At 45.0% G+C, this 16653-nt stretch overlaps 1 protein-coding gene across 2 annotated transcripts in view; it reads right to left on the reverse strand.

Annotated features, from left to right (window-relative positions):
• FBLN5 (fibulin 5) overlaps positions 1 to 16653 on the reverse strand; it is a 96259-nt gene that overhangs the window by 70995 nt on the left and 8611 nt on the right. For both annotated transcript variants that reach the window (XM_049897778.1, XM_049897777.1), the window contains exon 4: positions 14968 to 15222. In XM_049897778.1, coding sequence (XP_049753735.1) covers positions 14968 to 15222 — 255 coding nt within the window. The remainder of the gene's footprint in view (positions 1 to 14967; positions 15223 to 16653) is intronic.

The following is a 16653-nucleotide window of genomic DNA, read 5'->3' on the forward strand; positions in this document are numbered from 1 at the left end:
CCTTCAAGAAATCACCCCACCACCCCCAAACAGCCCCAACACCCACACCCTTCTTACAAAGGATGAGAGCATGTGGGCACCTGCCTGCCCTCTCTGCACCTGGAGGCTTCTGGGAAGCCATGGCCTTTCTGCCTCCAAGCAGAAGACCCAGGGCTGGCCTGCGGCGCCTGACTCAGGGGTCTCAACGATGAGGGGTCAGCCCAGCCCCGTATTACTTGCCCAGCCACAGCCTGTGGGGCTAGGGGATGGAGGGCCAGGCACATAAGTTGTGTCTACTGTTGGCTTTTGTTTGTCTGCGTGTCCATGTGCCTGGGGAGGGGAAGACATGTACTCAACTCTCTCCTTGGTACTCCCAGAGACTAAGCGGGTCCCAGAGAAAGGCTAAACTGCAGCCTCTCTGGCTTGAATGCGGTCAGGGTAGAGAAGGGGAGAAGTATCAACTTTTGGTCACAAAAGGATACTAGGTCCCTCTCCTTGTCCCCCCCACCCCCCACCCCAGCTCTCCCTCCCCAAACATCCCTGTCTGGGATAAGCAGCCAACAAGACTGCCATAAGTCTGACTCTGTGTTGGGGTGGTAAGATAGGAAGCAAATAGAGTTGCTGTTCCTACTTCATGGAGTCGCTGGGTGGTGCAAACAGTTAAGGCATTTGGCTGCTAACCGAAAGGTTGGAGATTCTAGCCTACTCAGAGGCATCTCAAGAAGAGAGGCCTGGTCATCTACTTGTGGAAAATCAGCCACTGAAAACCCTGTGGATCACCCTTCTACTCTGACACACATGGGGATGCCATGAGCTGAAATCAACTTGATGGCAACTGGTCCCTACTATATAAAAAGCTTTCAGGTATTGGTGCAGGATGGGGCAGTGGGAGTGGTAGCAGCGATCATTCAGGGGGTGAGACTGACTACCAGATACTCAGCATGGGCTTTGTTAAGCCTCAAATAATCCCACAAGGCAACTATCATTATCGCATGTTACAGGTGAGAAACTCATAGGGTTTAAAGCTCTGAGCCACACAACTGTTCAGGGACAGGATTCTAACCTGCATTATGTCTGAATCTAAATCCCATTCTTTCTACTGCATCGTTCCATAGCCCAGGAATTCCCGGTATAATAAACCACTCACTCCAAGTCCTTGAGAAAATAAAGACCCTCTTGGTGTAAATGGTTAATTGGTTCAGTTGCTAACCAAAAGGTTGGAGGTTTCAGTCCACCTAGAAGAGCCTTGGAAGAAAGACCTGGCAATTTACTTCTGAAAAATTAGCCACTGCAAAACCAATGGAGCCCAGTTCTACTCTGACATACATATGGATATCATGAGTCAAAATCGACTCAGTGGCAACAAGTTTTTGGTTTTCTTTTCTTCTCCTAACTCCAAATTTTATAACTTGGATCCATCATAGAATGATTACATGTTGTTGTTATTAGGTGCCGCTGAGTCAGCTCTGACTCACAGAGATCTCATGTACGACAGGACAAAATGTTGCCTGGTCCCGCAAAGTCCTATCAACCATTGTGATGTTTCAGCCTGTTGTTGCAGCCACTGTGTCAGTCCATCACACTGAGGGTCTGCTTCTCTTTGGCTGGCTCTCTACTTGTCCAAGCATGATGTCCTTTTCTACAGACTGGACCTTCATGATAACATGTCCAAAGCACATTAGACAAAGTCCTCGCTTCTAAAGAGTACTCTGGCTGTACGTCTTCCAAGACAGGTTTGCTCATTCTTCTGGCAGTCCATGAACATTCTTCGCCAACATCATAATTCATAGGCATCAATTCTTCTTGGCCTTCCTTATTCACTGTCCAGGTTTCACATACATATGAGGCAACTGAAAATACCATGGCTTGGGTCAGATGCACCTTAGTCTTCAAAGGGACATCTTTGCTTTTTCTTTTCTCATAATCATATCTTTTTTCTTTTTTATTGTGCTTTAAGTTAATGTTTACAGTTCAAGTTAGTTTCCTGTACAAAAATTTATACCCACATTGTTATGTGACCCTAGTTGCTCTCCCTATAATGTGACAGCACACTCCTCCTTTCCACCTGGGATTTACCATGCCTATTCAAAAAAAAAAATTTTTTTTTTTTTTTATTCAACCAGCTCCTGTCCCTTTCTGCCTTCTTGTCTCACCTCTGGACAGGAGCTGCTACATCTTTGCTTTTTAACTCTTTCAAGAGATCTTTTGCAGCAGATTTTCCCAATGCAATATGTTGTTTGATTTCTTGACTGCTGCTTCCACGGCTGTTGATTGTGGATCCAAGTAAAATGAAATCCTTGACAACTTCAATCTTTTCTCCATTTATCACGATGTTGCTTATTGGTCCAGTTGTGAGGATTTTTGTTTTCTTCATGTTGAGGTGTAATCCATATTGAAGACTGTAGTCCTTGATCTTCATCAGTAAGTGCTTCAAGTCCTCTTCACTTTCAGCAAGCAAGGTTGTGTCACCTGGTTAACACAGGTTGTCAACGAGTCTTCCTCCAATCCTGATGCTGTGTTCTTCTTCAAACAGACCAGCTTCTTGGATTATTTGCTCAGCATACAGACTGCATAAGTATGGTGAAAGACACAACTCTGACCTACATATTTCCTGATTTTAAACCACATGGTATCTCCTTGTTCTATTCTAATGACTACCTCTTGGTCTATGCACAAGTTCTGCATGAGCACAATTAAGTGCTCTGGAAATCCTATTCTTCATAATGTTATCCCTAATTTGTTATGATCCACACAGTCAAATGTCTTTGCATAGTCAATAAAACACAGGCAGACATCTTTCTGGTATTCTCTGCTTTGAGCCAAGACCCATCTGACTTCAGCAATGACATCCCTCGTTCCATGTTCTCTTCAGAATCTGGCTTGAATTTCTGGCAGTTCCCTGTTGATGGGCTGCTGCAACTGTTTTTGAATTATCTTCAGCAAAATTTTACTTGCATGTGATATTAATGATATTGTTTGATAACTTACAAATTCTGTTGGATCACCTTCCTCTGGAATGGGCACAAATATGGATCTCTTCCAGTCGGTTGGCCAGGTAGCTGTCTTCCAAATTTCTTGGCATAGATGAGTGAGTGTTTCTATCGTTGCATCCGTTTGTTGAAACATCTCAATTAGTATTTCGTCAATTCCTGGAACCTTGTTTTTCACCTTTCCTTCAGTGCAGCTTGGACTTCTTTCAATACCATCAGTTCTTGATCATATGCTACCTCCTGAAATGCCTGAATGTCAACCAGTTCTTTTTGGTACAGTGACTCTGTGTATCCCTTCCATCTTCTTTTGATGCTTCCTGTGTCATTCAATATTTTGCCTAGAGAATACTTCAATATTGCAACTCAAGGCTTGAAATTTTTCTTCAGTTCTTTCAGTTTGAGAAATGCTGAGCCTGTTCTTCCCTTTTGGTTTTCTAACACCAGGTCTTTGCACATTACATTTATAATACTTTGTCTTCTCAAGCCACCCTTTGAAATCTTGTTCAGCTCTTTTACTTCATCATTTCTTCCAGTAGCTTTAGCTACCCTACATTCAAGAGTGAGCTTCAGAGTCTCTTCTGACATCCATTTTGACCTTTTTTTTTTTCTTTCCTGTCTTTTTAATGAATTTTTGCTTTCTTACGTATGATGTCCTTGATGTTATTCCACAACTTGTCTGGTCTTTGGTCATTAGTGTTCAACGTGTCAAATCTATTCTTGAGATGGTCTCTAAATTCAAGTGGGATATACACAAGGTCTTACTTTGGCCCTGGTGGACTTGTTTCAATTTTCTTCAGCTTCAGCTTGAACTAATATATGTGCAATTGGTGGTCTGTTCTATAGTCAGCCCCTGGCCTGGTTCTGACTGATGACATTGAGCTTCTCCATCGTCTTTTTCCATAGGTGTAGCTGATTTGATTCCTGTGCATTCCATCTGGTGAGGTCAATGTGTATAGTCAATGTTTATGTTGTTGAAAAAAGGTATTTGCAATGAATGTCGTTGGACTTGCGAAATTCTGCCATGTGATCACCAGCATCGTTTGTATCATCAAAGCCATATTTTCCAACTACTGATCCTTTTTCTTTGTTCTCAACTTTCTCATTCAGTAAGTATCAATGTATCTTGATTGCATGGTTGATCAATTTCAGGCTACAGAAGTCGGTAAAAAAATCTTTGATTTCTTCATCTTTGACATTAGTGGTTGGTGCATAAATTTGAATAATAGTTGTATTAACTGGTCTTCCTCATATGTATATAGAAATTATCCCATCACTGACAGCACTGTACTTCAGGATAGATTCTGAAATGTTCTTTTTGACAATGTATGCGACACCGTTCCTCTTCAATCTGTCATTCCTAGCATAGTAAGCCATATGATTGTATGATTCAAAATGGACAATATAAGTCCATTTCAGCTCACGAATGCCTACGATATCAATCTTCAAGCACTTCATTTCATTTTTGACAACTTCCAATCTTCCTAGATTCATATTCCATACATTCCATGTTCCTATTATTAATGGGTATTTGCAGCGGTTTCTTCTCATTTTGAGTTGTGCCACATCAGCAAATGAAGGTCCTGAAAGCTTTGCTCCATCCACATCATTAAAGTCAACTCTACTTTGAGGAGACAGCTCCTTCCAGTCGTATTTTGAGTGCCTTTCACCCTAAAAGCTCATCTTCCGGCACTATATCAGACAGTGTTCCACTGCTATTTCTAAGGTTTTCACTGGTCAATTTTTTTATAAGTAGATCACCAGGTCCTTCTTCCAAGTCTGTCTTAGTCTGGAAGCACCACCGAAACCTTCCCACCATGGGAGACCATGCTGGTATTTAAAATACCAGTGGCATAGCTTCCAGCATCACAGCAACATGCAGGCCACCACAGTACAACAAACTGACAGATGAGTGGTCAATGACTACATGAGGCTCATGTAATTACTCTTGTTGGCAATACAAAAAATGACTCATCATTTATTATTTTAGTCAAGGTCTTATTGTACTCATGCACATACTCCCCATAAAACCAGTGCCTTGCATTCGTATGGTGTTTTGTGGTTTTACTTCTTTTTTTCATTTAATCCATCCCTGATAGCACACACAGCTCCCAACTCCCTCCGGGTCTTGAATCATGGCTGAGGTGGGGGACGAGAGCCACAGATGGCCGGCTGACACCAGCCAACAAGCAGATAAGAGACTTGGAGAACATCTACAGGAGCTGCCAATTTATGAAGAGAGCCTATGTGGGTGATTCTGTTCTAGAGTTAGCGGTGGTATATATAATCCACCTTATTAACAGGTGTTGGAAAGGAAATCTACAACTAGTCTGGACGATAAAAGGAAAGGTACGGTCACCTTTCTGTATTTCAACATGATTGGATTCCTCTCGCATCTTTCAGAAGCACTGTACCATGCACCTCCCACTAATTTAAAAACCATACAGCTAAACCTTCGGTTCAACCCAGGCCCTGATGTTTGAGGCTGTCTGCAACCTGGCAGGTACCATCGACCTCCCACCCTCCAGTAGCCAGTCTCTGGGAGTGCATCTCCTTAACCAGCGTCATCAAAAGCAGAGCTGAATGAACCTGTTGTCAAAAGTCCATATTTCAGGCATCCTCTGGCAACACCATTGCTTTTAACGTACAACTGGCTAATTCCAGAGTGAAACATGATTAAGTGAAACGCGACCAGCCCAAGGAACATAAGGGCAGAGCCAAGAATAACTTGTTGGTCCTTGAGAAAACAGCCATGCTAGCTAGGCCTCAAGGAAGGGAACTACCACACAAAGGCACCAAGGGCTGGGCTCATCCCACTGACAGGCCCCACCCAGCTCAGGAGGGTGGACAGTGCACTGGACCTCAACAAAGACCAGGGCAGATTCCCAAAGCTGGCTAGAGCCATGAGCAGGAGGGGCTTCCTCGTAAAGGGTGACTCGACAAGGTCCTAGCAGAAGATGTAACTGAGCATGTGGGCTCGTTTAAAATAACATCTGAGCATCCAGATGACAAAGAGTTAACAGAAAATCCAGTCATGTTAGGAGGTCAACTGTCTGGACACAAAAAGCATGCTCTCTAAAGTTTGGGAGGATTTAGAACAGTAGAACATTCTTGAGTTGGCGGGACCTGAGAGACCATCTGGTCTAGGGAATGCAAAACTTTTGGGTGCGTGCCATGAGCCTGTTTTGCAGAAAGAGGAAGCCCATGGACCCCTTCTCAAAATAACGTGCTTGACTGCATAAAATAAAATTCATAGGACTACAAAGGAAGCCAATCATATCAAAAGGCAGTTATCAAAATAGGAAAACAAAAACAAACAAATTTGTGCTACATGTGTTCCATTATCAGTGCACTCAAGAACAAGACTGGGCAGCTGGTCTAATATCTTTTATAATTTTGAAGTGCAGTGAATGATATTACAGAATAGCTGCCAGAGCTATGATGTGATATGAAATATCTGTATTTCTATTGTTGATAATGTCCCAGATACTACTAATAAATAACCTGGTGCTGTCAAGTCGATTCCAGCTCATAGCGACCCTGTAAAACAGAGTAGAACTGCCCACCGGATTTCCAAGGCTGGAATCTTTACGGAAGCAGGCTGCCACAGCTTTCTCCCAAGGAGCAGCTGGTGTGTTTGAACTGTCAAACCTTTTGGTTAGCAGCCGAGCAGTTAATCATTGTGCCACCAGTTCTCCTAAGTGGTTTGTTGCCTATGTAATGGAAGGTAATGTGAAATTTCAATTAAGAGATCGGTGGGAAAAACACAAAATGTTCTCCCATTCAATCTCATGAATTCTCAGAATTCTATCTACGGACCCCCAATTACGACTTCTAACATAAAAACAACTCCTCCTTTTTATAGCTAATAAAACTTTTGCCAGAGAGGCTGCTGTGGTTTAAATTGTGTCCCTCCAAAAGATATGTTAAGGCCCTGACTCCCAGGAACTAGGGTCTTGGAGATGTTATTATCAGTTAAATTAGCATGAGGTCCTATGGGTGTAAGGCAAGTCCTAATCTAATCTGGGTGGCGTTTTTATAAAATAGGAAAAAGACTGCTGCAGCTACCAGCCAAGGAATGCCTGGGGCTAGCAGAAGCTGGAAGAGACAAGAAAGGACCTTTCCCAAGAGCCTTCAGAGAGAACATGGCCCTGCTGGCGCCCTGATTTCAGACTCCCAGCCTTCAGAACTGTGAGACAATACATTTCTATTGTTTAAAGACATCCACTTTGTGGTGTTTTGTTACCACAGTGCTAGGAAACTAATTCAGAGGTCATGCGAGTTTCTTAATGTCACCTGACAAACAGGTAGCAAATCTGGGATCCAAGTCCAGTTCTACCGACATGCAGCCTTTAAAAAACTGTTTTTGGGTTTTTTGTTGCCCAAGGAACATAAGGGCAGAGCCAAGAAAAATATGTAATACATTCTTCCAACAAATTCAAACACATAGAATTACACAGGAAAAAAAAAAAGGTTCCACCTTCCTTTAAATGCAGGCCTGTTTAAGACTAGACAGAGGGACTGCTGTGGTTGGGTGCTGTCGCGTCAATTTCGATTCATAGAAGCCCAATATAAGAGTAGATCTGCCCCCATAGGGTTTCCTAGGCTGTAATCTTTGTGGGAAGAGATTGCCAGGTCTCTTTTCCCACAGAGCAGTTGGTGGGTTTGAAATGCTGACCTTTTGGTTAGCAGCTGAGTGCTTTCACCATTGTGCCACCAGGGCTCCTTTAAAAACTGCTACTGACCAGTAGGAACCCTGGTGGTACAGTGATTAAGTGATAAAAAAAACATATACTGACCAGTAATCCAGTCTTGTTCTTAGGTGCCACCAAGTTGACTTCAACTCATAGTGACCCCAAGTGTGCAGTGTAGAACTGCCCTGTAGGGTTTCCTAGGCTGTAATCTTTATAGGAGCAGATCACCAGGTCTTTTCTCCTGAGAGCGGCTGATGTGTTCGAACCACCAACCTTTCTGTTAGCAGCCAAGTGCCTTAACCTCTGTGCCACCAGGGCTCCTGCAGAGGGACGAGCCCTGCTAATCAAGCATGGTCCCTGGACAGCAGCACCCACATCACCTGGGAGCTTGTGAAAAATGCTGAGCCTTGGACCCCACCCTAGGCTTATAGAGTCAGCATCCAAAAGTATTCAACCCTTGAACTCTCTAAAAGACAAGCGCTCTTAAATCTAATTCTCAAGGGAAAGAAAAAACAGTAACAGACTAATAGAATTAGGGGTTGGAGTAAGAGAGTTCCTAATGGGATGATAAGATTGAAATAATGAAAACATTCATTATAATAACTGCTAGTGAGTCCTTATGGGAACAATGGCAGTTCAGTGGTGGAATTCTTGCCTGACATGCAGGAGACCCAGGTTCGATTCCCGGCCAATGCACCTCATGTGCAGCCGCCACCTGTCAGTGGAGTCTTGTTTGTTGCTGTGATGCTGAACTGGTTTCAGCGGAGCTTCCAGACTAAGATGAGCTAGGAAGAAAGACTAGGTGATCTACTTCCAAAAACCCAATGGGTCATAAAGGTCCGATGCGTTATGCATAAATTGAGGGTCTCCATGAACGGGACAGCTAACAACCACAGTAAGTCCTCACCATGAGCCAGGCTCCATGCTAAACAACTTACATGCGTTATCTCATTTAATTCGCACAAACATCCTATGGAGGCTGGTACTGTGACCCATGTTTTACAGATGGAAAAACTGAGGTTCAGAGAGGTTGAGCCACTTGCTCAGGGTCCCACCAGCCCGTGAGTGAAAAAGACCTAAAGCCAGATGGGAAAACCCAGGTGGGGGCCACATGTGAACAAACTGATCAAACCCAACGGTACAGCCCCTCAATCCTGGGTCCCATTTCCACCACAGGCCCACTCAGTTTCAACGCCCTCAGCTGATTCAAGAACTTTATGGTTTTTCCTCCTTGTCTCATCCTGGGGACTTGGTTTCATGTTACAGCCCAGGCCAGAGTCCTGCAGCCTGTGTAGAAAATAAGGAGAAAAGCCCTCAGGAGCAGAGACCACCGCCCCCCCCCACCCCCCCCACCCCCGCCCCGGGCGTCTCTGCTTCTGGAAGTTCCCCTGAGGCTCCAAGGTGGGTGTGTCCCGGGTTCTGGCTCTATTGTGGGGAATGTTGAAAGTTTTAAGAATGAGGCCCTTAATACATTTCAGACTCTACAAATCTTTCTATAGATTATCATCTCAAGATCCCAAGCCAGACGGGGCTGCTTCGATGGCAGTCTCCCAATGAACACTTCCTGCACAAAATTCTGTGCAGACATGGGGCGAAGCACTTTCACATGCTATCTGTGAGGGAGGCATGGTTATACTCATTTTACAGATGAGCAAGCCGAGACCCAAGTCTCATAACTAGGAAGTGGCCAAACCAAGGTAAGGGCAAGGCCTGTCCCACTTCCAAGCCCTGGCTCTGTCCACTCCAGGACACAGCCTTCCTGTCTTTCCTTCTCTTTTATACCCAGTCTCAGGAATTACCAGACGCCACTTTATACTTTGAAGTCCTTGGGTAACATGAACGGTTAAGCGCTCGGCTACCGGCTGAAAGGTTTGTGGTTCAAAGCCCCCCACCCCTGCCCCACCAAAAGTGCTGGAAGACAGGCCTGGTGATCTGCTCCTGAAAGGTCACAGCCTTGAAAACCCTATGGAGCCGCTCTACTGGGTACACAGGGGGTTGCCATGAGTTGAACCGACTCGACAGCAATTGACAACAGCAAGCCTTATATTTGAACTGCTTGTGTTCTTGTCTAATCCCCATCCTTGACTGCAAGCTCTGGAGAGAGCCCCATGGCCGTGAGCAGACTCCCTGTCCCCCTGGGCATCTAGGCCAGAGCCTGGCACTAACCAGGTGCTCTGTAAACGTTAGTTGAATAAATATTGTCTGACTGTCAGGAAAAAGAACTTAAGAGAGAGCCTCAGGCCAACACCATCCATCTTCTAAAAGGGTCCACGTGTGCTGCTCTGCGCCTGCTCGGAGGCCCTAAAGTCAACAAAAAAGACATCTTGGGCCAGAAGGGAAGAATAAAAATATTGCTTGTAATTTCACAAATGACCGGAAGAATTCCTGCAGTCCCTGGTGTAGCGCAGCTCTTGTAAAAAGCTGTTTTCTCACCCATAAAACATTTCATGAACATTAGTTGGTGGTGGAGTCCCTAATGTTGCCATTGAGCCAGCTTGGTTTGCAAAGCCAGAGCGTGGAATGGCCACCCAGAGAGGTGACAAATTCAGCCCCACAGGGGATGGACATGCAGAAACAAGTGCCATCCACGTGCAGGGAGCTCTACAGTGCTGTGGGCCATGATCGGGAAGTTCCTCAGCTGGGTTCAAATCCCGGTGCCCCAGCCCCTCAGCTGCAGCTCAGTCCAGGCCCTGAGTATGCAGCACCAGATAACCTCACGCCATCCTACTCCTGAGATGTCTACATGGCCAGCTCAGAAACCTTCGTATGTGTTTGGTTTTGCCTTTTCTCTGGGTTTTGGTTGAGTTCTAGTTGGGTGAACATCCGCTCCTGGTAGCCCTCCCTCCTTGCCAGTTAACCACATTGGTTTGGCTCCCTGCCCCTGGAGAAGCGAGTCACCACATCTCTCAAGGGTCTGGGTGACACATCCTAATCGGCTGAGTCCTACCACCTCGTGGGGGTTTCCCTATGCTGGAAACCCCCAGGCCAAGATGCTAGTTTTCTTAATGGCACAAAACTTTCTGGGTTTATGGATTGCAATTCTTGGGTCATTATTCACCCGGTCTGTAAAACTATACCGAGTGATCCAGACTTACTTCTGGGAGCTCGTGGACTCAAACCTGGGCCAAACTTTGTTCCAGGGGCAGCAGGTCTAGTTGCCGCTGAAGTGGAATCTAAGACAGAGAAGTAGAGAAGGAAGCTCAGGGGCACTGGGGCCACATCGCTGAGCCTGGCCCTGCCCAGCCTGGCAGGTATGCCTAATTTGGACATTAGAAAGAAGACCACTTCCTTGAAAGTAAGTCCAAAACCCAGAAAAAGTAAGTCACAGTGAACGAGGATTTCCACGTGCTTCTTCAAGGCAGACAAAAGCAGAGTACCAGAGGGCCAGAGAGCAAGAATGTTACCTGTGAAGTTGTTCGCTGCTATCAAGTAGATTCCAACTTTTGGCACCCCCAAGTGTGCAGAGTAGAACCACACTCCATGGGGCTGCTTCCAAGGCTGTGACCTTTTGGAAGCAGAAGACCAGGCCTTTCTTCTGAGGTGTCTCTAGGAGGGCCTGAAAGCCAACCTTTTGGTTAGAAGTCCAACTCTTAACCATTTGCACCACCCAGGGACTCCACCTATGACGTAGCTTACCAAAAACATTAAATCAGAATCAGACCGAGCCTTTCGATCTAACTACCATCAGTTTACAGAAAACACAGGGGTGAAGGAATATGTTAAAGATCACCACAAGAATGCAATGAGCAAAATTCCTCACAGAGAAAATTCTTCAGGACAAATAACTCACTTCTTCTACAAATAATTGGCAAGGGAAACAAAAAAGATTAAAACATCTTTTTGGACATTAGGTTGTCAACCAAAAGTAATTTGTAAACTTTGTTCGGATCGGATTCGAACAAACCAACTGAAAAAAGACATGAATGAGACAATCAGAGAAATGAATATGAATTATTGATTGTGATGAATTATCATAGTGTATTTTTTATTATTATATGATAAAATTATCCTATCATAATTGATATGAATTATCAGTTCATACCTCACTTTGAGGTCCTTGGGTGGCGAAAATGGTCTGACCTGGACTACTAACGGGAAAGTTGATGGTAAACCCACTCAGCAGTGCCACAGAAGAAAGGCCTGGCGATCTGCTTCCATAAAGATCACAACCAAGAAAATCCTATGCAGCTCGGTTCTACTACATAACACATGGGGTCGCCATGAGTTGGGATCAACTTGATGGCAACAGGTTTGGTATGGTTTTCTTGCCTCACTTCAAGAGGATATGAATTACAGATAATTTCTGTAGCTTTGATAATGGTATTGTGGTTTTTTTTTTTTTTTTAAGGATATTTATCTCTTAGATACTTTCTGAAGTATTTAGGAGAAAAGGATATGCTGGCTGGGATTTGCCTAAAATTCATCCACTGGGGGAGGGTAAAGAATACAAGATGGAGTCTATGCTGATAACTACTGAAGCTGGGTGGTGAGTATATGAGCGTCCATTGTGTTCTCTCTATTTTTGTCTAGGTCAAAATTTTACAAAACAGAAAATTTAGTTGGAAAAAATAAAAAAGAACAACAGAAAGACCTAGTTTCAATCCTGGTGCTGGTACTGACTCCCTATGGGGCCATGAACAAACCTTGACCTCTCTGAGTCTCAGTTTTCCTCATCTAGAGCCTGAATGGGTTCAAATCCTGACTCAGCCCCCTCGCTGGCTATGTAACCTTGAACAAGTTTCTTGACCTCCCTGTGCCTAAGAAGAGAATGTTGCTCCTCAGAGATGTTCTCCTCACCCAGAACACCAAAGTTTCAGACGTGTCTCCCAACTCCCCCGATTTACACACTGGTCATCCCATGCTTCCTCCACAGGATGAGAGCTATGCTCTGGGAAGCCCTGACGTTCTCCTTCTCTCAGCAGTTACTGTTCCAAACTAACCTCCTTGTCTTTTCTCAACCATTTTCCCTTCTCATTTCCTCCCCCTCTTCTGCCACCTCTGGGGCCACAGCACTGAGCCTGGCCCTTCCCAGCCTGGCCCTGCCTAGCCTATGGGAACAAGGTATGCCTAATTTGGACACAAGAAAGAAGAACACTTCCTTGAAAGTAAGTTCAAAACCCTTTTCCCCATTCCCTTTGCTTCCCTTTTGCCCATTCCCAGGCCCACCTCTCTCCCATCCCTGTTCCTGGAAGGAACAGAGGGGAGAAAGAGCCTCCCTTCCCTGTCCTTTCTCTTGCTCCCACCCTGTGAGGCCACTGCTGACAATGCCCAGAAGGACCTCTGCAGGGCCTGGTGGAAAGCCTTTGGTAAGACAGGAAACAGTGGGGCTGGGTAAAGGGAAGGAAGAAAGAACTCACACTTATGAATGCATAATGCTGGACTTTTTGGAAATGGATGGGCCTTGTGCCAGCCCTTGCTAGGGTTCCTACATTGTATTCTTCTTACAAAAGCGCCATTATGCAGGCCCTCCGTCTCCCGTGTGACAGGTTCAGAGCCATAAATTGCATGACGTCACAGGGAGCATGGGTGAATAGGTTTCCCAGCCACATCCTTATTTTCAAGGGCACCAGGATCCTGGGGAGAGTCTGTGGGAGGGAGGGGCACTTCTGAGAGCCTGGTGACAGTTCCCAGCTGCTCTGCTAAAGGGGCCTGTGGGACCGCCCAGGACATCAGGTAGCACAGTCTATACTACCACCATCTGGCCCTCCCGAGAGCTGGAGTGCCTCGGAAGGGTCATTACACAAGTGTGGCTGGTCACACTGCTTATCGAGCCCTACGGGCCCTCCCAGGAGAACAGTCCCCTTACCTCTCTTTCTCTGCATTTTCTTTTGGGGTCATTTCTACCAGATGGGAGAGGCCACATGGGTTAGTCGAGTCACTGGGAGTCAGGATGGCTGAGATGCCCATCCTAACCTGTTAGAGCCCCTTCTTTAAAATGAAGAGACGAGAGAGAAAGATGTGAAAGTCCAGTCCAGTTATAATGGTCTATTGTTCTGCAGCTTGTTAGAAGGAAGCGTGTTACTATCCCCTCCACCAAAGCTTCGCTGCGAGGTCATTGAGTCCACACAAACAAACACACACACACACACACACACACACCCCTGGACCACAGCAGTAAGAATGAGGAAATTTGGGTTCAGGTGTGGCCAATTTTCCCTTGTAGTTCTGAGGGCTTATTTGCATGTTATTTGCATATACTCAAATGAAAATGCACTCATTTGCATGAACATATAGAAAAAAAAATTTATATAGAAGACATTATAAAATAACCAGCGTCACCTCTCTAACAGTTGGTGAGAGCCCTGAAATGGGACCATCGAGAATCTCACCTGATAGACCAACGGTCTCCCAAACCATTGGAGTATGAAAAGAACTGTTAGAATCTGAATTTGTATTTATTTTTATCACATGCTTTTAAGTTGTCTATTTTTTATGTATACTTTATACTCCACAAACTGTATTAGCGTAATAGTATATGTATATAAGTTATAAATATACATCTAATGGGGGGGGTCTAGGCTCAAAAAGATTTTGCAGATGTGGTCCACCATCAAGAGTTTGGAGGCCATCACTCTAGGACATCTCCCAAAGCTGGAGACAGTTATAAGGTATTGGTAAAACCACAGCTACAGGGACCAGGAAGGATCCCAGATAATCCTTCTCCAAGGCCATACTGGGCAACAAAACACCAAAGCTCACTAGGGTATCAGCCACGCTACTCACCAACTCCATTGGGGCCTCATGGCTATGGTGTCTCCTTCCTCCCGGTGGCTATTCTTGCTATAAGTTCCCATCAGCAAGGCTCCTTTAGGCCAGGTGAGCATTTGGTTCCCATCCAAAGAACCAATTTTCTTTCTAGAAAGGTTGGCCTTAGTTTTCAAGGGTTCTTCTATTGCAGGAGCCTATGTTCCATTCAAGGGTAGGGGAGTTGAAGAGACAGCTCTGGCCCTTTCTAGCTCGTCTCTGGAATTTTCACTTACTGAGTTTGACCAAATGCATTTATTACTGAATTGAAATACAAGCTTGGAATTTAGATATATATGTAAGCAATAAATGAAAATTAAAAAATGAAAGAAAAAGTTGACTCTCTGGAGAACTGTGAATAAGGCAGCAAGCCACACCTCAAGGTTAGAGGGGACCCAGAGATACAGGCTTCTGTGAGTGGTATAACTCTATAGAAAATAAGTCATTGCTTCACCGGTGTACTGAGTAGTAGCTAACAACCTCTTGGAGCTGGACATGCTGGGTTCAGGTAATGCCTTCACCAAAGCACAATGGGAGAGAAGGCTAGATGCTAGACTACTCACCCACACACTGGTTGCTTTCATCCATCTGGTATCCAAAGCGGCATATGAGAGGTCTCGAAATCGTGGGGTAGTTTGGAGCTGAAAGCGGTGGGGCAGCTGCTGGGTATGGACCTGAGTAAGGGGTCGAAAAGGAGTTTGAGTAGGGCCCTCGATACACTGGGTTTGTTCGGGGGATGCATAAATATCCGCCATTTTGGTTAACACACATCATGTCTCCTCGGCAGGCCTCAGGGATGGTCCGGCATTCATCTACATCTGGAAGGATCACAGAGAGGACACGTGTTAGGGGCCTCTTGGCCACACTGTACATAGTGTTTATTCAAGCAGAACTTGTGCCAAGAACAACTTGAAGGACCCCAGAACAGCTGCACCTGCTCCCAACCACCTAGGGCAGTCCCTGGCTCATCATGGGCAGGCGCTCCTAAATATGGGCTGAACTGAATCAAATTGACCAGTGTCACCTGAACATCAAAAGCTCAAATACCACCATCATGATTTTGTTCATATCTACAAAAACCTGTATTATTTACACAATATAATTCTTTAGATCAACTCACCTTTGAAATCCAAGTAAACATATTTTTTAATCTTGTATTACTGCAGCAAATGAGAATCATTGCCAATTAGTATATATAGAAGATAATGGTAGAATTCAATATAAGCTGAAAAAAACAAACCCGTTGCTGTCAAGTTTATTCCGACTCATAGAGACTTTATAGGACAGAGTAGAACTGCCCCATAAGGTTTCCAGGAAGCGGCTGGTGGATTCAAACTACCAACCTTTTGGTTAGCAGCTGAGCTCTTAACTACTGCGCCACCATGGCTCTACTACTAAAATTGAGTGTTTATCTGTGGGGTCCCATCTAAAAACATCTCAGGTAATCCGTTTGCATATCTTGCTCTCTGGAAACACTGAAGTGGACCAAAGATGGTTCCCACTTCTACTCCAAATAGTAGCGGGGCAGGGGAGAAAGAGTCTCTTGCATCAAGAAAGAGAAGGCTTGGCTGAGCGCTAGCTACTTGTTCAGAAAGCAGAGCCTTACTTTAAAGTCAGCTCACACCAAGCTGGCAAACAGGGCCCATTTCCAGCCAGGCTGTTATGCCTGGAGACAAGAGATGGGTTCTCTAGAAAATCAGCCTTGCTGGGGTAAGGATGGTGGTGTAGAAACCCTGGTGGTGTAGTTGTTAAGAGCTACATCTGCTAACCAAAAGATCAGCAGTTCGAATCCACCAGGTGCTCCCTGGAAACTTTATGGGGCAGTTCTATACTATCCTGTAGGGTCGCTATGAGTCAGAATCGACTCGACGGCAACACGTTTGTTTTTTTTGGTTTTAGGGTAAGGGTAGGAGTTCCTGGGTGGCACAAATGGTTAACACGCTCAGCTGTTAACTGAAAGACTGGAGGTTCGCATCTACTCAGAAGTGCCTAGAAAGGCCTGGCAATATGCTTCTGAATAACCAGCCATTGAAAACCCTGTTGAGCACAGTTCTACTCTGACACACACGGGGTTACCATGAGTCAGAGTCAACTCAATGGCAACCAGCTATGGTGGGGGAGGCCTGAACCTGACTCCAGTATAAACAGCAGACCTGGTTATATATACTAATCAGTGCCAGAGGTGGGGAGAAGAGGGGCTGCCTTGTTCTTTTCATATACCTTATGCTGCATCCACACCAAAGCATCCT

This window comes from Elephas maximus, chromosome 10, assembly GCF_024166365.1.
Source record: "Elephas maximus indicus isolate mEleMax1 chromosome 10, mEleMax1 primary haplotype, whole genome shotgun sequence".
NCBI classification, from domain to species: Eukaryota; Metazoa; Chordata; class Mammalia; order Proboscidea; family Elephantidae; genus Elephas; species Elephas maximus.